Raw genomic sequence first — 26,867 nt, 5'->3', positions numbered from 1 at the left:
GGTATGGAAATCTTCAATATTCTGTTTTTAAAAGTTATTAGAGAATTTTATTTTTATAAACTGCCACTCTGTTTAAAATTTAATTTATTAATAAAACTGTGCATTCACTGTAGTTTGGTTTTAATTCTTTACAAACTGTTTCCTTTAATGTTTTAACTCTGCATCAAAGAGTTTCTTTTCATGCTTTTATTTAGTCTTGCAATTATTCTCTAATTTTGCTTTCTAGTTGTGTTTTTTACAAAAAAAAACTTTTTACTAATTTTAGTTGCTTTGCTTATAAGCTTAAATCCTTTTCTTTGTTAAATTTAAAGTGACTTGAGTGTGTCCGTTAAACCTCATCCAATTTTTGCAGTAACACGTAAAGCTTAGGTGTTAGTGCTTAAACTTTTCTGTTCTAGAACCCACTAATCTTATGAATATGCCTTCACAACCATGTTTTAAGTTTTCTTTTGTGTTTGCTTGAGCTTTCTTTTCTTTACTTTCTTACCTGTTTATTTCTTAGAAGAAATGGTGGGGGTTGTAAATATTCTAGGGCTTAAAAATGGAGTCGGTTATCTTTCTATCTTTAAGTAATGTATCTTTCTACTCAAAAGCCCTCCTAGCTTAGAGCTTGGGCAGTAACCGTTTTGTTTGAGTTAAAAGAGTAAATTTTTTAATGAATAAATACGTCTGTTTGTTGTGTGTAATTTTTATTAATCGTTATAAAGAATTAAATATATTAAATTTAATATATTTCTATTACAAAATTTTTCAAGGAAGTTTAATTTCAATAATTTTAAGTGTGCTTGTGTTTTTAAAAGTTAAGTAGCTTCAAATGACTTTATCATTGAATCGAAATTTAAACAAATTGGCACCAACAAAACTGTACAGAACTTGATTTTTTTAGCCCTAAAGGCGCTCCACAATACGCCAACAACCCAATCCCTTGGAAACCTTCTATTAGCTTACTTCAAGGTTTGTATTTTGCTTGCTTACTTTGATCTCACCAGTTACTAACCTGTCCTGTGTTTGCAGACGCTTCCGCCCCATGCTACTGTGGTGAAAGACGTACCATCCATTTTTTTTCTTCCTTGTTTGAGTGATGTGATTTGTTTTCTGTGATTTGTTTTCTGTGATTTGTTTTTGTGACCCTGTTCACACACATTGTTAATTTAATTGTTTATTTGTCCACACTCAATGTTAATTTAATTGTTCTGTTTTCCACATGCATTGTTAATGTACTGTTTATACGTCCACATTTATTGTTACCTTAATTGTTTAGCTACCCACATTCATTTTTGGTTTAATTGTTCAGCTGTTCATTAATTGTCTGTTTAATTTTGTGCTGTTCACTTTAAATTTTGTGTTTAATCGCACACTTCCTTTGTTTGTTAAATTCACATTTCAAAATTTGATTTGTCAAATGTTCACTTTGATTTGTGTTTTGTTTGTCAAAATTTCATTCCGTTAGTTTTAAGTTATTATTGTATGTGTTGTCAACTTAATTTGTGGAAATTGTAAAATATAACATGATGTTCCTATGATTTACAGTGTATTAACACCATGTTGTTTTAATTATTCATAACAAGTGAAAACTTGGTCTACTTAATGAAGAAGTTAATTTTTAATTTTTTTAACCTTTTTTGTTATTTGTAACACATATCAACTCAATTGAATCATTTAAAACTGGGATTAATATAAACATTTGTTTGAAGTCACTCAACCAAATGATTTACAAGGGCAGTGAAAACGATTGTAACAATTAACAACAGAAGATATTATGACTCATTCTGATGCCTTGGTGTAGCCAGATCGGCTTTATTTTGAGCAACATTCCGACCCATCGCCATTCGAAATCATGGCCTTGATTGTATTTCCCAGAAGCAGTGTACCAAAGATAAACAGAAGAGACAGGCTATGAAAGCGTTCAGGATTTCTTTTTATTTCTTCTCTCTATAATCAATCACTGTAAAACTAAATAATAAATTGGCTCCTTGTTATAATGTAACAAATATGCCTTCAGTAATATGTTATATTTATCTTTATTGTAGGTTTATCCGGACTAATCCTTTTTCCAATTAATCCGGATAAACCAGGTTGGATCTGGAAGGAAAACTTCAAATTCGTATTAAAAGACTTATAGCCCAAGTATCAAAATTCTGTAAACAGGAGTGTATAGTACTAATTGGGGGGACAAAACATATTCAAAATGGGGGTGCCCATCCCCATGGCCCCCCGTACTTAAAGCAAAAATTTTGAAATAGCAACTTAAACCTTGTGACACCTCAAATTGAAGCTCACAAAAAATGCTGTGAAAAATTGAAATCGGCCAGGCCGTTTGGTATCAGCAGCCATTTTTAATGTAATTTCTTACACAACAATTATTAGTCTACAAACTACTGTACTACTGCTAAAAATAACAACAAAATTACTCACTGAATACTGTTGTAAATCCTTTGTAAACTTCAAATCAAATGTTCAAATTGGTAGCCATTGTTGTTCAAGCAAAAAAATAACGTATTTTAAAATTCTTGCCTAAACTTTCTAAAAGTTTCTCTGGTTAAGCGTCTGTGCACTCAGCAGTGATCCTGTTTTTCAAGTTTTGGACACCAGTGAGATGTGTTTATTTTCAAAAAGATAGAGCTCCTCCACATTATGCTCTTCCTGTGCGACAATGGCTAGATGCACACTACCCGGATCACTGGATCGGTAGAACAGGATCAATTGAGTGATCGGCAAAGTCTCCAGACTTAACACCCTTATTTTCTTTTGTGGGGTCATTTGAAATCAGAAGTTTTTTTAATATTAAAATAATAATAATATATTGAAAGTAACACATTGTGCAATAATTGTATATGTAATATGTACCTTGGACGCGGCTGTAATTTTAAGGAACCATATCAGATTGAAATTATGGGGATTTAGATTCTCCCCTTCCCATAAACCTCAACTCAATATACCAGCTGTGAAAAAAATCCATTTTGTACTTGCATAAAAACGCTCCTACTTTTTGGTCCAAACACCGCAAAACTTTCCTAAAAATATTTGTTTTAACTGTTTATTGTTTATGCTACTCATTGAGTAGTACGTCATACATTACACATTACTCTATACTATAAAAGCTTAAAATTCCACTTTTTTTGTTTAAAATAATATTTTAATTTGTTTTCATTCTGTAGCTATTTTATGTTGGTTGGCCACATGCTTGCATAAAACACTTCCTAATTTGTGCACATACAGTATTATATTTGTTTTTATTACTGTCCTGCTTTGTTCAGCGTATTTACTATTCTGGCTTAATAAGTATGATTAACAACGGTTTTATTAATTATATTAATAACAGTTAAAACCTTAGTCATAACACAATAAATCCTAAATTAAATCACAAATTATTTAAACACATCAGTTTGAAATTAAGTATAACTAACAGTGACTGGATCATTAAAACCATTTGGGATGTTATCCTCCATCATCTGGAATGCAAATGATTGAAGAATATTTAACATACAAAGATATTTTGCACAAAGACAAACGTGGTGTTGTGTTCAAACGATCAGCTGTATATTATTGTATGATAGCTGTCCAAATCAGAGTGAGGTTTTAGTGTAACATTAAACAAAATTTGTGATACAGTAATAAAACTAAGCCGTCTAAAATGTGAAAGGAACGGAATCTATAATACAAGTTTTGTTGGGGCTCTTTGATATTGCAGCAAAAATAATTCTGCTGCTAACACATGCATAATATGTTTTGAAAGTTTTACTTCCACACATTTTGATCTATTTTAACGATTTTTCATTCTTTTTTTTAAATCCCTTGTGTCATTGGGTCTCCACTGTACAAAGCGCCCTCCTACTCTAATTCTATTTCCAATCTTCTCTCCATTCCTTCTTACATCCCCTTCAACCATCTGATTCTAGGTTTTCTTTCCGGTCTCCATCTCCATTGTTTCTTTCATACATCATCTTTGGCAGCCTATATCCCTCATACGACTAGCTGATCTCAGCCAGTTTATCTCAATTCCTTCTAACACCGGTTCTCTCAAATTTTCCTTCTAGTGACTTTACTTTTAGTGGCAAATCTTTGCCTATCACAGTACTTTCACTCCCCATTAATTTATTCCCCACTTGCTCATTTACTTCATAATCAACCCTACTATCCGCCTCTACCATACTTCCTAAGTATTGCTACCTCCTCCAGCCTCATCTCTTCTTTCTCTGTTGTTTATGGTATCAACATATAGTCACTTCTATCTGTTTTACCTTTTTCAATTAAAATCACAATCAGAAAAATTGGCTAGGAAAACATTTACCACGTAATATTTTGTATGAAAAATGCCTTTATTAAATAGGCAGAGTTCTCAACGTAATATCATGTACAGTAAATTAACAATAACTGAATACAGACACTGTACAATTTTAACATAATAACACTTTATATGTAAAAAAAATTGCTTGGTTTACATAAAATAACTCATGAGCTGAATAATATAGTTCTTCTCAATAGAAGGTAAAGAAAAAAGCTAACAGTGTAGAAGAGAAAATAAAAAGAACAAAATCACATTCAAGTGCTCTAACACACTGTCTGACCTCACACAGACCGCAAGCACCTCATCCCCACAGCCCCCTCCCCCCCCCCCCCCCCCCCCCCCCCCCCAAGCATGCACGACCCTCAATACTTCTAACATCATCAGGGAGAGCGTTCCAAAGGCGACAAGCCTGAACAGTAAATGACCTATTGAACATTGTTGATCTATGAATCAGAATTGATAGTAAAGTGGCACCGTTTCACCAATGGAAAAAAATATGGAATTGGTATAACTCTTGGAGTTTTATGAGCAACAGCAGCTGAAAAAATTATAAAAAGTGCTCATAAGGTCTGAAGTATATAATATAATACGCCACCCTGTATCACATTCAGTACCTCAAAATTACAGGTATGCCTTTTTTGTAGCTGTTATCAGCTTTGTACAATTACACATTTCATTTTGAATCATGATTCCGTCAATGAGCTCCTACAGACAGTCACAATTATGCTTTGTTTATGCAACAAAATCTAATTTTTCAAAATTAGTTAGTTGATATGATACCTAATACTAATTTTTATTTAGTATTCTGGCTTAAATTGTAATAATTGCTCTGTACAAATGTACTGCTTCAGAGTTCAGTTTTTGGCTATTCAGCAACTTGATCATATTGCAACTGGATTCAGCATGTGTATGTGTATGGGAAAAAATTAAGCTATTCATTTAAAAATAACTGTACCTACAGGATATTTCACCGGTATAACATTCATAACTGGGCGTAACACTAGTAATATCCATAACACAAACACATTGTTTTAAAGAATGTGTCAATAAATATATAATAAGAGTTGATTTGTTTTACTTTTCTTACTATGACTAAATCTATGTTCTGATTTGCACATTGCTTAAGAAACATGCTTTTGCATTCATTGAAGATCACGTACCCGATTAAAAAAATTATATTTTTGATCAAGTATTGGTCAAGTTGTGCAAGACTCAACTTCCTAATGGCTGTTATGATTATTCACTATAAAATTCGAATTTAAGTTTTTGAGTTTTCAGTTTCCTAGATTCACTTCATAGTCAACAATAGATTATCCTATCAACTTGGTAAGCACTCATTGATTTTACCCTACTTTTGTAAATTATTGGTTTCTAGATGGAACAATATCAGAATATTTACACTATTAGATTTTACTGTGAAGATAATGTGCCTCTTGTCCTCTGCCATAGAATCTCAGATGGCCCTTGAGGGGTTGTTAATCATTACACTCGTCCAACAAGTATAGAGCACTTGGTTTTTACTCAAAGCAAAAGACTTAAAACTAAACTTAATTCAAAATAACACGAAACATACGAGGTATGTACAAAAAGTAACGGGTGTTTCCTTTTTTATATTTATTTATTTGTCTACATTAATGTTGTCACCTTCAAAATAGTCCCCTTAGATATTATTCACTTGTGTCAGCGCTTCTTCCAATCCTGGAAACACTTCTTAAACTTGATCTTGGGGTAGCCTTTAGCTCTTTCAGCGATGCACTTTTCGTAAAACTGAATAATGAATAAATGACTATGGCCCTTTAAGGTTCTCCTTATTTTTTGAAATCAAAAAAGTCACACCGAGCCAAGCCTAGAGAATATAGAAGCTGGGGTTCAGTACGGTACTGGTTTTGGCCAATAATTCACGAACAAGCGATGTAGGTAGTACCCAAGTAGTAGGTGCATTAAAATGGTGTAAAAGCCATGAATTGTTTTCCACAAATGCGAACTTTTTTAGGATTGCTTCACGCAAACGGTGTTGAACTTGCAGGTAGCAAACCTTATTGACCGTTTGACCTTGTGGCAAGAATTCATGATACACTGTGCCATTAAAATCAAAGAACAGTGTGCATAACTTTCACATTCCACTGCTCTTGTCAAACCTTTTTCAGTCTTGGTGATCCAGAACATATCCACTGGGATGATTGAGCATTAGTTTTGTCGTCACATCTGTAAACCATGATTGTAAACCTGTTATAACATGTTTCAGTAATTCTGCATTGTCATTGACTTCATTTAGTGACTACTGAATAACTTCCATTCGCTTCTGCTCTTATTCAAAATTCAACAGTTTTGGAACAAATTTCGCTGTCACACATTTCATACCCAAAACATTTTATGGCATGAGCCAGTTGATATGCCATCATCGGCAACTGCTCTGATCATAATACGATGATCTTTCATAACCAATTCTTCCACTTTTTTCATGCTTTCATCGGTTATTGATGTGCTGGAGCGTCCGGAGCATTCGTCATCTTCAATGTCTTCACCCCCATCATTGAAACGTTTATACCACCCGTGTTTTACTCATAGCAGACTAACCATAGGCCTTCTTTAACATTTCCTACACTTTTCACACAATATGATGCAATTTCTTTTATCCATTTTTTTAACTTCATAAAACACGTCAAACCTTAGCAGCTGTCGCTGAAAAAGTAAAATATGAATACAGCTGGAAATGGTATTATACTTCAGGGCCATGAGTACCAACATAATAAAAGAATCTTAACAAACGGACTCTCCATACCCGCGAAAGTTACAAATTCCCATTACTATTTGAACATACCTCGTACACTATTTCCTCATATAATCGTTCTTTTTACTAAGGCATTTGGCATAAGACTAGGGTGTTATTACTTAATTACACATTACTTTCATACGCAGCTAAATCATATTTACTAGAGTTTTGTTAATCTGAACTAATTGGAATCCAATTATTTTAAAATTACTTTACTTGGATTAACCTAAATAATTACGAATGTGCAGTCAAAAAAGTAAATTAATAATGTTAACAGCACATTATAATTATATCATACCTCTGCGGGCAATATAAAATTACTATTTGTTATTGTATGATACAAGATCGGTCATCAGTTCAGTTTAATGTTTTTACCTTTACAAGGTCAATTTGCGCATTTCTCCTGTGTACCATGAATGTTCTCAAAACACTTAATAATGAACGGACAGACACTTGATATACACATTCCAGCAAAGAATCTTGGCTCGTGATGAAGCAAAGAGTAGAGCTAATGGGCAAGTAAGTAGTCGTGCCAATTGGAGACCGGCACGTGCTATGGACGCATGTTCTTTGCAATTTAGACTCACACCATCAGAATTGTCTATTTTTCCTTCTCCGAGATCTAGCTGAATGTTTTCCCCCTGCCAGTTCCTATTAAGAATCAACACATTCAACTGATTTCGTAGCCAACTTTATATTTGAAAATAATTATTCCTCGTTAGCTATGAGAAAATATTTCGGCTTCTGGCTGTTTTTAGGCTTTTAAAATAAAAAGTATTTCTACACATTACACAGCTATGATGGGAAGGTTTGATTCAATGCGAATGTTGAGTTTAGCTCCAGTTCACCTTCTGCTCAGTGCAACGTCTAAACATTGACACTGTCACTTACTTGACTCCTGGAATCTGAAGTCCACATCCGCTTGGAGAGATCTAAAAGCAGTTGGTGACAAAGACGTTCAAAACAAACTCTACATCATCTGCATAATTGAATACACTGCAATGAGAACACCTCTTCATCTAGATTACACTGGACAACTGCTGAGTAAATCCAGACAGAGCTCTTTTGTGGTCTGTGTCCCTGGTAATGAAATTATGCAGAATTTGTTTTGAATGTCTTTGATGCTGATTTCTTTTGGATCTTCAGATGGAAGTGGACTCCAGATTCCAGGAGTCAAGTCTGTGACAGTGTTAGATTCCAGACGCAGCATAAAACGCAAGTTGAAATAAAGCTAAACTCAATGTTCAAAAAGATGTTTAATGTACTTATTTTGCAATATTTATGACATGGAAATGGAATTTTAAATGTTCAGCCTCTATTTTTTAATAAAATTATAATCATGGTGACTGTTGTTTATAAATAAACAATATAATAAACCGAAAAAAAAAAACAATTTACGAAAAGTAATGGCAAAACGATTTCCCCTATCAATCACTCAATCATCAGGCTTCTTTCTCTGTAAAAATCAGTAGTTCTTAAAACAATCTTCTAGTTGCAATTATATTAATGCTTAACACCGCTCTTGCATTCTGTTTAATCTCAATGCCATGATATTTTAAACTGGTATGTTGGTCTCTTGAGCATGTTGTAAAGCATTAAAGCATTCTATCAGCATGGTGGGGCTAAGCTAAATCAAATTGCTATGAACAAATCAATTTCACTCCGTCTGTAAACTCTTTCAGGAGCCTTGAAATGGATGCGGAAACTTCGATACTGAGAACGAAATTGTAGCTCTACAATATAATTGACCTAGTCAATGAAATATTTCTCTCTGTGCCATTCATAATCAGACAGTACAAAGGCTATTGTGCAACCTGTTTTATTTTGTATAAGTTTATAAAATTTATTGTTGTGTACAAATTAAATTGTTAACAGAAATTGACTTACCTTCTTGTAGTTTTGTTCTTGCACTGAGGTGCAATCCCCTTCCTTTTCCTTTATCATATTCAAATTTAGCCAAAATGATACAGTATTATTTTTTTCTCTATGAACTTTCAATCCATGTAAGCATTTTTTAATATTCTATATGTATTTTTTAGTATTGTTTATTATACAAAAATAAATTATTCTGAATACAGTTAGAGAACTAGTTGGACAATGAACTATGCCATCATATGTAATATAGTAAAATAGGTGTTATTAACAGTCCGTATTTGTCAACATCATTTTAGTTAAATAGTTAGTGTGTTTGCTATATGATGCTAGGTGTGGCTTTATTTGATATTATATCTGTTACTGTCAATATTAATTTAATTCATTACCTGTTAAATAACATAGTATCTGATAGTTGTGTGTATGCTCTCAGATCCTACAGTCAACATAGTATCTGATAGTTGTGTGTATGCTCTCAGATCCTACAGTCAACATAATATCTGATAGTTGTGTGTATGCTCCAGATCGTACAGTGAACATAGTATCTGATAGTTGTGTGTATGCTCTCAGATCCTACAGTCAACATAGTATCTGATAGTTGTGTGTATGCTCTGAGATCCTACAGTCAACATAATATCTGATAGTTGTGTGTATGCTCTCAGATCGTACAGTGAACATAGTATCTAATAGTTGTGTGTACGCTCTCAGATCGTACAGTGAACATAGTATCTGATAGTTGTGTGTATGCTCTCAGATCCTACAGTCAACATAATATCTGATAGTTGTGTGTATGCTCTCAGATCCTACAGTCAACATAATATCTGATAGTTGTGTGTATGCTCTCAGATCGTACAGTGAACATAGTATCTAGTAGTTGTGTGTATGCTCTCAGATCCTACAGTCAACATAGTATCTGATAGTTGTGTGTATGCTCTCAGATCCTACAGTCAACATAATATCTGATAGTTGTGTGTATGCTCTCAGATCCTACAGTCAACATAATATCTGATAGTTGTGTGTATGCTCTCAGATCGTACAGTGAACATGGTATCTAGTAGTTGTGTGTATGCTCTCAGATCCTACAGTCAACATAGTATCTGATAGTTGTGTGTATGCTCTCAGATCCTACAGTCAACATAATATCTGATAGTTTTTGTGTATGCTCTCAGATCCTACAGTCAACATAATATCTGATAGTTGTGTGTATGCTCTCAGATCGTACAGTGAACATAGTATCTAGTAGTTGTGTGTATGCTCTCAGATCCTACAGTCAACATAATATCTGATAGTTGTGTGTATGCTCTCAGATCGTACAGTGAACATAGTATCTAATAGTTGTGTGTACGCTCTCAGATCCTACAGTCAACATAGTATCTGATAGTTGTGTGTATGCTCTCAGATCCTACAGTCAACATAATATCTGATAGTTGTGTGTATGCTCTCAGATCGTACAGTGAACATAGTATCTAGTAGTTGTGTGTATGCTCTCAGATCGTACAGTGAACATAGTATCTAATAGTTGTGTGTACGCTCTCAGATCGTACAGTGAACATAGTATCTGATAGTTGTGTGTATGCTCCCAGATCGTACAGTGAACATAGTATCTGATAGTTGTGTGTATGCTCCCAGATTCTACAGTCAACATAGTATCTGATAGTTGTGTGTACGCTCTCAGATCGTACAATGAACATAGTATCTGATAGTTGTGTGTATGCTCTCAGATTCTACAGTCAACATAGTATCTGATAGTTGTGTGTACGCTCTCAGATTCTACAGTCAACATAGTATCTGATAGTTGTGTGTATGCTCTCAGATTCTACAGTCAACATAGTATCTGATAGTTGTGTGTATGCTCTCAGATCGTACAGTGAACATAGTATCTGATAGTTGTGTGTACGCTCTCAGATTCTACAGTCAACATAGTATCTGATAGTTGTGTGTATGCTCTCAGATTCTACAGTCAACATAATATCTGATAGTTGTGTGTATGCTCTCAGATCGTACAGTGAACATAGTATCTAGTAGTTGTGTGTATGCTCTCAGATCGTACAGTGAACATAGTATCTAATAGTTGTGTGTACGCTCTCAGATCGTATAGTGAACATAGTATCTGATAGTTGTGTGTACGCTCTCAGATCGTACAGTGAACATAGTATCTGATAGTTGTGTGTATGCTCTCAGATTCTACAGTCAACATAGTATCTGATAGTTGTGTGTACGCTCTCAGATCGTACAATGAACATAGTATCTGATAGTTGTGTGTATGCTCTCAGATTCTACAGTCAACATAGTATCTGATAGTTGAGTGTACGCTCTCAGATTCTACAGTCAACATAGTATCTGATAGTTGTGTGTATGCTCTCAGATTCTACAGTCAACATAGTATCTGATAGTTGTGTACATGCTCTCAGATCGTACAGTGAACATAGTATCTGATAGTTGTGTGTACGCTCTCAGATTCTACAGTCAACATAGTATCTGATAGTTGTGTGTATGCTCTCAGATTCTACAGTCAACATAATATCTGATAGTTGTGTGTATGCTCTCAGATCGTACAGTGAACATAGTATCTAGTAGTTGTGTGTATGCTCTCAGATCGTACAGTGAACATAGTATCTAATAGTTGTGTGTACGCTCTCAGATCGTACAGTGAACATAGTATCTGATAGTTGTGTGTATGCTCCCAGATCGTACAGTGAACATAGTATCTGATAGTTGTGTGTATGCTCTCAGATTCTACAGTCAACATAGTATCTGATAGTTGTGTGTATGCTCTCAGATTCTACAGTCAACATAGTATCTGATAGTTGTGTGTACGCTCTCAGATTCTACAGTCAACATAGTATCTGATAGTTGTGTGTACGCTCTCAGATCGTACAGTGAACATAGTATCTGATAGTTGTGTGTATGCTCTCAGATTCTACAGTCAACATAGTATCTGATAGTTGTGTGTATGCTCTCAGATTCTACAGTCAACATAGTATCTGATAGTTGTGTGTATGCTCTCAGATCGTACAGTGAACATAGTATCTAATAGTTGTGTGTACGCTCTGAGATCCTACAGTCAACATAATATCTGATAGTTGTGTGTATGCTCTCAGATCGTACAGTGAACATGGTATCTAATAGTTGTGTGTACGCTCTCAGATCGTACAGTGAACATAGTATCTGATAGTTGTGTGTATGCTCTCAGATCCTACAGTCAACATAATATCTGGTAGTTGTGTGTATGCTCTCAGATCCTACAGTCAACATAATATCTGATAGTTGTGTGTATGCTCTCAGATCGTACAGTGAACATAGTATCTAGTAGTTGTGTGTATGCTCTCAGATCCTACAGTCAACATAGTATCTGATAGTTGTGTGTATGCTCTCAGATCCTACAGTCAACATAATATCTGATAGTTGTGTGTATGCTCTCAGATCCTACAGTCAACATAATATCTGATAGTTGTGTGTATGCTCTCAGATCGTACAGTGAACATGGTATCTAGTAGTTGTGTGTATGCTCTCAGATCCTACAGTCAACATAGTATCTGATAGTTGTGTGTATGCTCTCAGATCCTACAGTCAACATAATATCTGATAGTTTTGTGTATGCTCTCAGATCCTACAGTCAACATAATATCTGATAGTTGTGTGTATGCTCTCAGATCGTACAGTGAACATAGTATCTAGTAGTTGTGTGTATGCTCTCAGATCCTACAGTCAACATAATATCTGATAGTTGTGTGTATGCTCTCAGATCGTACAGTGAACATAGTATCTAATAGTTGTGTGTACGCTCTCAGATCCTACAGTCAACATAGTATCTGATAGTTGTGTGTATGCTCTCAGATCCTACAGTCAACATAATATCTGATAGTTGTGTGTATGCTCTCAGATCGTACAGTGAACATAGTATCTAGTAGTTGTGTGTATGCTCTCAGATCGTACAGTGAACATAGTATCTAATAGTTGTGTGTACGCTCTCAGATCGTACAGTGAACATAGTATCTGATAGTTGTGTGTATGCTCCCAGATCGTACAGTGAACATAGTATCTGATAGTTGTGTGTATGCTCCCAGATTCTACAGTCAACATAGTATCTGATAGTTGTGTGTACGCTCTCAGATCGTACAATGAACATAGTATCTGATAGTTGTGTGTATGCTCTCAGATTCTACAGTCAACATAGTATCTGATAGTTGTGTGTACGCTCTCAGATTCTACAGTCAACATAGTATCTGATAGTTGTGTGTATGCTCTCAGATTCTACAGTCAACATAGTATCTGATAGTTGTGTGTATGCTCTCAGATCGTACAGTGAACATAGTATCTGATAGTTGTGTGTACGCTCTCAGATTCTACAGTCAACATAGTATCTGATAGTTGTGTGTATGCTCTCAGATTCTACAGTCAACATAATATCTGATAGTTGTGTGTATGCTCTCAGATCGTACAGTGAACATAGTATCTAGTAGTTGTGTGTATGCTCTCAGATCGTACAGTGAACATAGTATCTAATAGTTGTGTGTACGCTCTCAGATCGTACAGTGAACATAGTATCTGATAGTTGTGTGTATGCTCCCAGATCGTACAGTGAACATAGTATCTGATAGTTGTGTGTATGCTCTCAGATTCTACAGTCAACATAGTATCTGATAGTTGTGTGTACGCTCTCAGATCGTACAGTGAACATAGTATCTGATAGTTGTGTGTATGCTCTCAGATTCTACAGTCAACATAGTATCTGATAGTTGTGTGTACGCTCTCAGATTCTACAGTCAACATAGTATCTGATAGTTGTGTGTACGCTCTCAGATCTACAGTCAACATAGTATCTGATAGTTGTGTGTATGCTCTCAGATTCTACAGTCAACATAGTATCTGATAGTTGTGTGTATGCTCTCAGATCGTACAGTGAACATAGTATCTGATAGTTGTGTGTACGCTCTCAGATCGTATAGTGAACATAGTATCTGATAGTTGTGTGTACGCTCTCAGATCGTACAGTGAACATAGTATCTGATAGTTGTGTGTATGCTCTCAGATTCTACAGTCAACATAGTATCTGATAGTTGTGTGTACGCTCTCAGATCGTACAATGAACATAGTATCTGATAGTTGTGTGTATGCTCTCAGATTCTACAGTCAACATAGTATCTGATAGTTGTGTGTACGCTCTCAGATTCTACAGTCAACATAGTATCTGATAGTTGTGTGTATGCTCTCAGATTCTACAGTCAACATAGTATCTGATAGTTGTGTACATGCTCTCAGATCGTACAGTGAACATAGTATCTGATAGTTGTGTGTACGCTCTCAGATTCTACAGTCAACATAGTATCTGACAGTTGTGTGTATGCTCTCAGATTCTACAGTCAACATAATATCTGATAGTTGTGTGTATGCTCTCAGATCGTACAGTGAACATAGTATCTAGTAGTTGTGTGTATGCTCTCAGATCGTACAGTGAACATAGTATCTAATAGTTGTGTGTACGCTCTCAGATCGTACAGTGAACATAGTATCTGATAGTTGTGTGTATGCTCCCAGATCGTACAGTGAACATAGTATCTGATAGTTGTGTGTATGCTCTCAGATTCTACAGTCAACATAGTATCTGATAGTTGTGTGTATGCTCTCAGATTCTACAGTCAACATAGTATCTGATAGTTGTGTGTATGCTCTCAGATCGTACAGTGAACATAGTATCTGATAGTTTTGAACCATGGTGAAATTAATGTCAGGGGTACAGTTTATTCTGATCCCACAAATGCTGGAATTGTGTGAAATTAAACCTAGTATAAATATAATATAATTTATAATAAAACATTATAACAAAATTGTAATAAACGAATATATGAAAACACAATAATATGACGGAAAAGGTGATATATTTATTTTGTTAAAAGTCAAGACATAATATTTGCGTACTGATAATAGTTTGACAAAATTGTCTTCTTCGTCACTGTTTATCATCAGACTCGCGTTGTGTATCAGCCAAAGCCAGACTATTCTGCTAATTACATACGTCTTGTTGTCAAGAGTGTGCCAATGTGAGTGCTAAACCTTCTAACAATTGGTCATAAAAGTACATAAAGTGCTTGTATGTCTCCATAGTCATGTGGTTGATTTTACTATATATATGTATATATATATATATATATATATATATATATATATATATATATAAATACTATATATATGCACTATATATATAGTTTGAGTAAGAAAACTATATTGGAATGTCTTTTATGTACATTACTATGCCATAAATCATATCAACACATTTAATTATACTAATTCGAATTTAGTATCAAATTTTCTTTCTTCTACTAATAAATCAGATTGAAATAAGGAACAGATAAAGTACTCCTGTTGATGATTTCAGATTAGGGCTTGCTTGAGTTATAAAGTGTGATGTATTCTTTTATTGGAATTCTCCGTTTTCAATAGTCTGTATATACAGGATGTAGCAAAAAGGTTAGGCTGGCTATGAATTTTCAAATTCTGGGTGTGGTTCTAAGCTAAAAATAAAGAATACATTTTTTTCCAATTTCTACTTTGTTTATCTGCTAGCCACCATTTTGTATTTTGTATTAACAAATTATTATCTCTAAAACTAGTAAAGCTAAAGAAACCAAATTTTGCACATAGGTAAGAGAAAAGAAATAGTGTTATTTTATTTAATATTAACAAAATGGCGTCTGTTGAACATTTTTAATGTCAAAGAACAAAAAAATCCAGTATAGTTATAAAAAATGTACTAGATGCCAACTACTTTGAGAAATTTATTGCAATTCTAACAGTACTAACAGACTTTCAACAAAGTCTGTCAAGGCATAAGCGAGCACAACCACTTTAATGACAGGCTTGAAGCTGGGAGCGCTAAACATGTCACGGTTGAAGGTTATCAGTTGGTTGTTGCTACTGGCTTCTACAAGAGTATCTTTAAAGTGGCCGAGCTCGCTTATGCCAAAAATAGTTGTATGTCAAAAAATAAAACATACAAAGTTTGTCTGAAAAGTATTAAATATCCCTTAGCTGGCCTATTATTACACGACGGACTATCTCAGATCGGTTACCGGGATGATGGGGGACACTTCCGAGTCCCCCACCAGGCCCTGTGCCCATGCTGCACCCAGTCTATGAGTATGTGCTGGCATTGCATTACCTATGACTGAAGTCTTGAGTAAAGAGTCTGTAAAAACTTGGTAATCCTGCTTCAGAGATTATCTCTGTGAACACAAAGCGTTTGACATCAAATCTACAGGTGATATACCCGGATAAAAAAGTGGTTTCAGTAATTTAAGATGGCCACTTTTAGTGGTGAGTAATTCGCAATCTGGCATGCCTTCAACGGTTATAATCTATATAAATGTCAAAAGCTGCAGGTTTTAGGTGTCAATATCTTCTTCAAACTCGTGTACGGTCGGTCGATGAGCTGCACAAACACATTCAATGATTGCAAGACTTCTGAACACTACAGGTCGGCCAGGTCACAACCACTCTCCGCTCGGATGCAGCCCTCTTCGATTGACTTAAACCACTCTTGTTTACCCATAAACTCGTCACCAAAAGCTTTGTGTACTATAGAGTTTATCTCTAAACCAGAATGGCCAGAGTTCTAGCAAAATTGTATGCTCTTTGCTCAAGACATTCACTCATAGTGAAATGCAGCAAACACACGTGATAACATATGAAGCAGACCGCAGTGATTCTCAGAATGGTCTCTCCCGCCAACCCTATAACCGATCTTAGGTGGTCTAGCTCGTTATAATCGGTCAGCAAAGGGGAAGTCTGTTACTTTTCAGAAAAACCTGGTATACAAAATAAGGTACCAGGCAGGAAAAGCACAAACCATACCACTGCACAACACGTGCTGTATACACCACAGAAAGTGAGTGGAGCTAAATGTATGTCTGGTGTGTACAAAAAATCGTTCATAATGAATTGAACACAAGAATATGCTATGACTAAAAATAAACATACTTAAAGAATATTATAGACGGACCGTGGTATATGTAGTTTCCTTATGCCTAGGAATTAGGAAATTTTAGTTCCGTAGAAATTGTAAATTTAAAAATTTTACAAACCTTTGTGTTTAGCTTTATACAGGAGTATTTTTGAATTAATACAATGTTCTGAACATGTTTGCATTAAATTTGTTTATTAATTCCTATGAACATTATTTCAATTTTTATGAAGGTTATACGAGTCCTTATTTGCTAGCAAATTTCAAGATCGATTTTCAACCACTTTTATTTTATTTATATCTTTAATTCTTAACATAAAAATATGATGCTTCTTCCTGAGTTAATTTCTTAAAACAGTTAACCATTACATGAACAAAATAAATATATTTCAATTACTTGTGTATTCCCTATTAAAAGAACATGTGCCGGTACTATCAGAGAAAATTAGAAGAGTAGTTAGGAAATAGAATATTAGAACTACTTCTAAAACACAAAGCACTCTTAGACAATGTCTCGTAAAAATAAAAGTAAAAAAGGCACACAGAAACAAAGCGTAACATTTGAATTGATCAAATTTTACTTCACATTTTTAAATTTATTTCTGTATCTTATTAATATTTTTTTGTTCTTAAGTTTAATTTGATAATGTTTTATTAGCAATTTTAATTTTAAGTATGAACCAAGAGACATGCCATTTTGTATTTAATTAGCTTGCATAATATTATTACAATTTAAATTATTATTTTGTCGTCGTTAGTAATTTTCAACTATATGTTTTAGAAACACACTGAAGTAGAATGTGTTGTTTATATTTCAGTTCAGGAAGTATTTTTCTTTTGGTCCATCCTACCTTTTATTTTACATCAGAGCACTTTCACTTTTTTTAATTACATAAATTGTGTAAAACCTTGTCATAATCTGTTTTTATTCTTGTGACGTCACCATTGTGATGAGCATATCCCTTTCCACGCCACCACTGATAATGTCTGTCCTGTATTCCAACACCTGTATTGTATATAGAATAATGTATTGAGTATTGTAGCTGTTGCAAGTGGAAGATTTTCAGTTGCGTAGTCTGTGTTGACAAAGTGTGATGCTTGTATTGTCATTTGTTACTGCTGACGGTCAACTGTCATGGCACATACCTCTCAAGTAAGTATGCAAACATTTTCTTCTCTAGTCATCATATTTCTGTGTGTTCATTCTAACCTGATTATGCCACTCTGTTTAATCTCTTTGTTCATAGTAAAATCAATACTTTTAATTCAAACGTTTTCTACAAATCTATTAATTTTCATTTAATTCTTATAAGATGAAAAAATATTTTTTATTGAAACCATTTTTGTCTTGCATTGTGTTAAAAATGAATGGTTTAAAGTTTAAACAATTACACTATCCAAATGTAATAGGAAAATGTTCATTATGAATAAAAACGCTTTTTTGGTAAGATGTAACACCAAAACCCTGTGTTTCCGATAGGTTTAAAACCTTTTTTAAGGTCGATTGTGTACATACTACTGCCTTGGACCATTTAATGCGTTCTGCACATGTTTTACCTGTGCAAAAACTATTTCACAATTAATTGTGAGTGATAACACTGAAAAACCAAGTATTATAAAAGTGATATTCAATTTAGAGAACAGAAAACAAAATGGAAGTTGACTTGTACAATTGAGTATATGAGGAGATAGCCAGAATAATGCGTAGTTCTTCTGCTAGGTCACGTAAATTGTCCTTTGGACAGGTTTTGTCCAGTTGTAGTAAATCTCATAGAGCATCTTCCTTGCTCCTTGTTTTATGTCATAGCTAATTTAAATGAACAGAGCACTCCTTGGTTGTTATTTTTTTAAATAAAAATACTGCAAAAATTATTGTAATTTTGAACCGCTGAAAAGGTTAGTTATATAGTGTACAACTGATATGAAATGTCGAAAATAGTCTCATTGTTGCACTTGGATATTGGCAGTGAACAATTATTGAATAATTAAAGAGATTAGTAAATATTCTGCATCAGTACTACACTAGTTTGGTTTAGTGGGTTTTGTTAGAAGATTTTGGAACGAGAATTATTACTCCAAACCACAGTCCTTAAACAATGTGTGTGATTTTATAAATTTTTTTTGATCTGCCAAAGTTGGGTAGAAACAATCTTAGTAAATATGTATTTGCCCAATGTATTGAATAACTTCTTGGCCTCCATTTCAATCCATGAAAAATAAAACCATAAACTAATTTGATATGGAATTGATGTGCAGATTTTAAAGCATTAAGTTCAATTATGTAGTGTTATTTTCAGTAAAATGATATTAATTTGTACTGTTTTAACAACGTGTCCTTTTTAAATTTAAATTTTTGTGTCAAGACTTGTCCAAACTTGGTTTAGGTTAAAGGAAATTTTTTCTCAAATTCACTTCTTTTAGGTGTCTGTATTCTGGTTGTAAGTTTGTTCTGTGTTGTATAAACTGCTTATGTAGTGAGCTACCGTGTCAGGAATAAGCTTCTGTAAACTAGTTTCTGGGCAAGGTCATTACTGTGCAATACTCTAAAAGGAAACTTGGATTATACTAATTTAAACAAGAATTGTTCAATAAATACTGAGACTGATTGTGGAATCTTCCGCTGAGAATTTGAACGGTTGTAGTGGGTCCATAGAATTGGACTCCATTAAATAACTTATGTTGTTATAATAACTTGTGTTATCTGCATTTGTGCAACTTCCCAAGTTTGATTGAGTAAAATGTTGTGCTAGGCTCTGCTTATTAGCCTGATTTGTAAAATAATCACCAAAACACAATTTTTCTTATTAGATAAATTCCGTCTAACCCCTTATATCAATACAAGCAGCATGTGTCCTAGATGGCTCTGTTCAAACACAATAACACTCCTACCCTAAGCTTCCAAAGTAGAGTTGTGTTCTTGTAAATAATAAAGCGTAAAATGTGCTGGTGTGAAAAATCAAAAATATATATGATTACGTGTCAAATACTGTAAGAGTTTCTTATAGCAATCGAAATAACTACAATAAGTGGTTAGTTCGATTATTTTAATTTAACTGATTAATCGGTTATTTTTGCTGCGACCAGTAATTTTCTGCAGACTAATAATTTTAGCTGGTTATACAGAAAGTCTCCAATTGAATTGGTTATAAATACTCATCAGTTATTTATGATATATTAGTATTATAGTTAACTACCACAATTATATAAAATCAAGCATTGATTGTATAAAATAGTTAAATGTACTAATTTGACTGCATAATTAAGTTTTCAAATACAAATGCAACCCCTCAACACAGTTTATATTGTTCTAGACAATCTTGTCTCAACAGGAATGGACGTTGTTGCTATACCCTCACTCTGTCCAGCCGACGCACGGTGCCTTGTGATCATTTGGTATCCTGATGTGATCACCATATTTGTGACACCCTGAGCGATTATCGGTCATTGCGTAATTTACGTACTGTAATGGCACTTAATAATATTTAATCAAAACTATTAGTTGTTTTATATTTATAATTTACTTCCGTTTTTGTTTTCTTATTTATCAAATAGTTCAAAACTATTAAATTTAATTTAAACTCTAGGTGTCCAGTTATTTTAGTTCATTTTAAATCTATAAGAAAGATTTCTCTAATAAAATAAAAATAAACTTCAAAGAAAAATTCTGTAACTGATTTCCAAGCAAAAATAATCCATAAGAGATACCACAATGTGACATTTTTGTATGACATAAAAAGATTAGTGTATATAGCTCGGTACGTTTGGAATTAATTGTTTTCCATCCATAATATATAGATAAATTATTGTATATTTAAATGTAACTAAAAAATATAAAACCGTATTTATTTAAGTATAATGTATAAATAAACTCTGAATCATCAGTTAAAATTTATAATAGATATTGGGCGTAATTCTACTAATTCATTGCATTTGTTTTATTTGATTGAGGTTAAAACTAAATGACAGAGTAAGCCAGTAAATCTCGGTAGAATTAGTAGTATTGGAATGTTATTCATTCAACTAAAATAACCGATTAACGAAAGAAATAACTGATTGGTTAGTCAGTTATAAAAACCATTTGGTTATCCCATTGCTAGTTTCTTATTACATGTTGAAACCCATTGACATATATAGCATATGTTCCGTGTGCACCGGTGAATTATCAAAACTATGTTGCAAAACTATTGGACACCTGGATTTTGTGAAAATATAAAGTCTGTACATAATACATAGGAATAAATGTACTGGAGAGTAGTAAAACACAACTGAAGCAAAATTAACCAGGTAATAGTTATTGGAAGCTAAAAAAGTATAATGTAACCAATGAATAATTATAAAAATAACATAAATACAATTTTTGTATCAATTACCTAATTTATTTTCAAGAAGGATTGATGAACTAAACGTAATCGCCAGAACTCTGATCGAGATCTCCTTGCCAGCACTTGGACCCAGATCTCTTACTTGCCTTTACTTGCACCCTGATCTCTTACTTGCCTGCACTCGGACCCAGATCTCTTACTTGCCTGCACTCGGATCCAGATCTCTTACTGCCAGGCGTGAATGCTGACCGTTATACCCGAGAGCCCTTACTTTGGTCCACCGATTATTTTGCACTTGGATCTATTCTGTAACACATGTGTTGTGTTTAAAAAGCAAAGTTGTGATTAAATTAGCAAAAATAAATAAATATATACTTATTTATCTTGTATTTAAAGAGATTGTTTATCAATTGAATGGCTGGTGATGAAAGCTGGAAATGTTGAAAATTAAAGGTAAGTGGGATATTTTAAACTTTGTTAAAGAGTTAATTTAGAGTGGCTTAAAACCAAAGACACGCCATTGCTCACCAGGATGCAGTGCCGCATGTGAGAAATGTACACGCCTTGCAGCACTCTCAAAATCAGCTTCCAATCCAGTTGTAGAAAGACATAGGTAAAACATTTATTACTATTATATATATGTACTAGTGCATACGCGTAATGAGTCTGCAGCGATCAAATCTGCTTGAATTGAAAGAATTAAGGACACGTTCTGAGATATAAGGGACTATAATCTGTTCTCGTCAAGATCGGAATGTTTTAATTTTTTTTCGTTTCTACAGTTTATTATGGTTACAAATGGACATTATTTAGCTTTATGTTATGAACATTACACATTACATACACAGCTGTTATTTAAGGCTTAATTTAAACGTTTTTTTAAAATTTTATTCCCCAGAAAAACCAGTAACGTGTGCACTTTTTTTGTTGGGGTGAAAGAGACAGGGGTCCCCCGCAAGTAGTCCTAAAAGGACCTTTGCGCCTCTCTTAGGTTTTTAGGCACTCAAAATCTAAGACTTTTGCAAAAGCCCATTAGATTTGAGGGCTCTTGATCTCTAATATCCTTTGGCTGCCATGAATTTTCTCCTGGTTTTGTATATTGCAGGACAATTAAGCCATATGTGCTCTGCTGACTCTTCTGCTTCACCGCAGAGTCTACATTCGCGCGTTTGGCTATGGCCCATCTTCATTAGATGTTGATGAAGATGGCCGTGTCCTGTCAACATCCCTATTACTAATCGTATATCCTCTTTACTCAATTCAAGGAGAACTATCCATCTTTTTGCGTAAGGAGAGATAAACATTTTGATTGCCTTAATACTGGGGCACTTGTCCAAATTTCCAATCTAGTCCTCTAATGCCAATCTTTTACGAGAGCTTTGCTGTAGGAGACGGCCACTCCACAGCCTGGCTCTGGCTCTACTATAAGGCTTTCTGTACCTATCTTAGCAAGGGTGTCCGCTTACTCGTTTCCTTGAATGCCTTCATGGCCCGGCACCCAACCGAGGGTAACTTTGCAATTTTGTTTGTACTGATCCTTTAGGTTGAATAATGTAAACAATAGTGACAGTGATGTACAGCATACCATAAGTACTATTTCAAATATGACAGAACTCGCTGAGTCTATTTTCAGTTTAACTCTGTGGCTGTTTTGCAATGACATAACATGTGTCTTTTCCCACAAACTGTTTTGCAACAATATTTTGTTGTTGCGTAGTTGTTTTTCTGTAACATTATTTTTTTCAGTTAAACTAATATATCTATAGATGTATATATACCAATGGTTAAAAACTAAATTCTCTTCACAATAAAAAAAGCATTGTACTGATTTGGTTAGCTGTGGCATGCACCATATTATTTTATTTTTAGGTGCGCCATATTTTATCTAAATTACTTTAAATTTTCAGGATCTGCTCATAATTATATTTATTTTATAAATATTTACTTATCAATACAAAAAGCTAACAAATGAAGCATGTTTTTTTAACATTTTTTTCTCTGAAATACAATTCCAATACCTGAAGAAAACGACCAATTTCATGCAAATATGAGGATGTATAAAAAAGTTAGAAATGTTTTAAGTAAAACACTGCAAAAAGGTTAATTTGAGCTGAACAGTCTTGGGTATCACACATGTTAAAAAACTTGAACATTTTTGGGGAAAAATTTATGTGTGGTTGTGAACAGCCCAAAGGTTAAACAACACTGTAAAATTACGAAAAAGGAATTTATGTTACTGTCTGTAACTTCTTATATTTTAAAGAATGATGCTAAACCTGCCTTGGCTTCCGCTTTGCTCTATGATTTGCTTTAGGAGGGGATAACCCCCTGCCTGCATCGTTAACACAAATATAACTTAACAGTTAATATATAAGCTATCTTTCCAACCTCTAATCATCAAGTCTGAATATTTTAATCTTTACAACTTATTCTATAAAACTAGAAATCAGGATATATACAACCTCGAAAATGTTACAATTAAAAAGAATCAGGTAAAATTTAAGTATTGTTTTTAAAAGTTATTGAAAATAAAGGGATTCTCCATTCTGACTATCCAGGCTACTTGTATAGAAAATATATTTTGTCAATCCTTTTTACAGTAAAATATTGTAACTCTTTGTTAAAAGTGCAGTAAAAAAAGTTGCTTTCCAAAATATCTGTGTTGTACACTAAATTAAATAAAAGTTATTTCCAAAAAATATTAGCTTAGGGAAAATCCTACGAAATTCTTGAGTTTGGAAATTTTTCTTCATTGGGAATGACCAGCTTTATGACTGTCTTAAAATAAGGTACCCATCTCAAAAATAAGGTCCTCATCTCGAAATGTGCAAGTTACAATTTTTTACGTGATATATCAATGGTAAGGGTGTACAGAATTTAAATTTTACAAACTCATACAATGTTTCTGAGAGGGAATCAATATGTCAGACAGTTAGATATTCACAAGGATTTCAATTAAAATTTTGTTCAGTTGTACAGTAGTTACAATTACTACCCAACAAATTGAGATAAACAAAAATTTCTTATTTTTATCCTCTTTTAGTTGCTTCACAAAACAGTGTTTCCTATATTTCATATACTCCTATTTTTGGATACCTAGTTACGAAAAATCAGCTACTTCCTTTGGAATAATCATCCCTACAATCCAAACTCTTAAAATCTTAATTTGATTTTACTGAGTATTATTTTTTTGTTTTAGTTATTTTTATCATGTTGCATACAAACTAAAAATTAGAGGGACAAAACAAATTGTTGACATTCAAAGCAGGGAGCTTTAAATTTGTTGTCCTTGCTAATTTTAGTCACATGTAATCTCTATCTTTTCAATATCTCACAAAATCGTTACATTCAAATCCATTGTTTATTTACTAAATGATGCCACAAGTGTTAGTACCTAAAGTTAAAACTTCAATATAAAATTAAAACTTAATTTAAATCTGTATAAAAAACAATTAATACAAATGTCAAAGTCAAGTCTTTTATTGCCGTTGATAATATTACAATTATGTGGCAAAAGTCACACGGAATAAATCTATAATTTTTACATTCGTTCACAATACCACATTCAGACATACAATTGTTACATTCATCCATACCACTTACTCGCCAATTCTCTCCACCGCCAACGCCAGTGTCAGTCTTCTAGATTGGAGGTCTCCCAACTATAATTCAAAAACTCGTCGACGCTATAGAATGCTTTAGACGCTAAAAAGCGCTTCAGACGAGTTTTTAACGCCTTGGGCGTTTGTACATTTTTCATGGAATCCGGCAAACTGTTGATGAAACGGACACCTGCCTGCGAGGGCAGGTGTTCATAAACCACCGTTCTGTGTCGCCCAGTACGGTAGTTGTCTCTGCCTCTCGTTTCATATTCATGCACGTCACGGCCCCTAGTCAGGGCACATTTTGACTTACAGAATAAAACTGCCTCCAAGATATAGAGACATGTTCTAACTGCTTCATAAACATTGTATATTTGTTAAAGAATACTGATAGTTTTCTTTACAATTTAACCAAAGTCGTAAACCACCTTTCTGATCAAATGTCCACTACAGTCAATGTTTTAATTAAAACGTTTATCCAAGGTGTGCAGTTTATAAAAATACATATTTTCACCCAAACAAGGGAAAACAATTTATTTTTGTTATAGATTTTACTAAAAAGGCTTTTAGAAAATGGAAGCCTAAATTTAAATTTTATTTACTACTATACGAATCTTTCATATACTACACAATTTAATAAACTTGAGTAATTTATGTAAAAAGTGTTTGGTTGGAAATTACAAAGAAAGATCAAAAGGCCTTTAACATTAAAAAAATGTATATTTAAAACATAAATCAGTAAATTGTGTGTGTGTTCTGGAATGGTAAATTTAAAAAGTACACCTGAAAAAGTCATGACATTTCATTTTTGAATGTTGGTAGCCATTCATAAAAGCAGAATGTCACTCGCCTTTATAAGTAGTATATATGCAAGCAAAAGTATCTTAACATGTAGTACCAACATAGTGTGTATTCATAAAATGGTACATTTACATCACACATGTTATAATTTAAATATTATAGGTGATTTGATTGACATCATTGGTGTTAGAAATAATGTATTGATATAATATTAAAAAGGGGAATGCTAATTCCTTTTTAGATAAGAAGAAAAATACGAGCAAGATTGCTATTCAGTTAATAGGTTTACAATTTGATGAAGTAAGATGGTAACAACATTTTGTTAAAAAGATTGCAAATTTAATCTGCCTTGTTGGTATTTTTATAAGAATGCTCACCGGAAGATTTATAATATATTACACAACAAAGCATTAGTATATTAATGGTTTGACATATGCAACGTCCATCTTAAAGGCACTTGTTATTCCCATAGTGAAGAAATGTGCCCAAGGGGTTTTTTTACTCTAAACAGAAAGCAGTTGGTGGAGGCTGCTCTGAGGATGACAGTAAACGTCATATTTGGTGTTTTTTTCAGACAGGAGAAATACGATACAGAACTTAGTAGTGACGTAATCAAAGTATTGGCAGCCCAGAAACAATACAGCGTCAGTCTCAATGTTTATTGAACAATACTTGTATTTATATTATCACTGATATTTAAATCTGATGACATCCTTAGAATGAAAGAGGATAGCTCAAGTGTGGAGGTGAGGAGGTCTACAGCTCCTCAAGCCTGGCCGACGTTGCAGGCAAAGCTCACTCCGGACAGAAGGGCATTCCACACCATGAGATGTGAACACCGCAAATTCTTTAGTACCTCAGTCTATTTTGGCAAGCGGAATTATCCGAGAGCAGCCCTCACGAGGGTTTATCCCTCTCGTGGGTTCAGTACATCGTTACAAAGTCTCCTCCCTGTGGTCCTCAGAGTACTGAAATGGTTAGTTTGACGTCTTGTAAGTATTTCTACATACTTAGACCGTTTCGGCTAGAACTCATATTGTCGTTTAGCTTCAACATGTATTTTTGTTTCAGAAAGATTTCCACTTTCATCTGGACCCGTCTGATGAAACAGTTTCTTATTGACTCCCACTATTTTTTGTCTCAGACTTTTGTACGAAATCATACTTAAAGCAGTGAAAAGTATTCAAAGAGAAACTAAATAAAAACACTAGTATAATTTTATGTTTTTATTTAAAAACAACATTCAATT

General features: G+C 33.9%; 1 protein-coding gene across 5 annotated transcripts in view; it reads left to right on the top strand.

Annotated features, from left to right (window-relative positions):
• Positions 1–26,867, top strand: part of LOC124370037 (glycerol-3-phosphate dehydrogenase [NAD(+)], cytoplasmic) — a 73,312-nt gene that overhangs the window by 45,276 nt on the left and 1,169 nt on the right. The window contains exons 9-10 of one of the 5 annotated variants that reach the window (XM_046828346.1): positions 887–954; positions 8,744–8,943. The exons of 1 other annotated variant lie outside the window; for it this stretch is intronic. In XM_046828346.1, coding sequence (XP_046684302.1) covers positions 887–954; positions 8,744–8,778 — 103 coding nt within the window. In that variant the 3' untranslated portion in view covers positions 8,779–8,943. Of the gene's footprint in view, positions 1–886; positions 955–1,014; positions 1,524–8,743; positions 8,944–26,336; positions 26,595–26,867 lie in introns of those variants that run through there. 3 more of the 5 variants (XM_046828345.1, XM_046828347.1, XM_046828348.1) reach the window with 3 other exon arrangements.

Source organism: Homalodisca vitripennis, chromosome X (assembly GCF_021130785.1).
Source record: "Homalodisca vitripennis isolate AUS2020 chromosome X, UT_GWSS_2.1, whole genome shotgun sequence".
Taxonomy (NCBI): domain Eukaryota; kingdom Metazoa; phylum Arthropoda; class Insecta; order Hemiptera; family Cicadellidae; genus Homalodisca; species Homalodisca vitripennis.
Note: the sequence above shows the minus strand (reverse complement) of the source record. Positions and strands in the feature narration are given on the sequence as shown.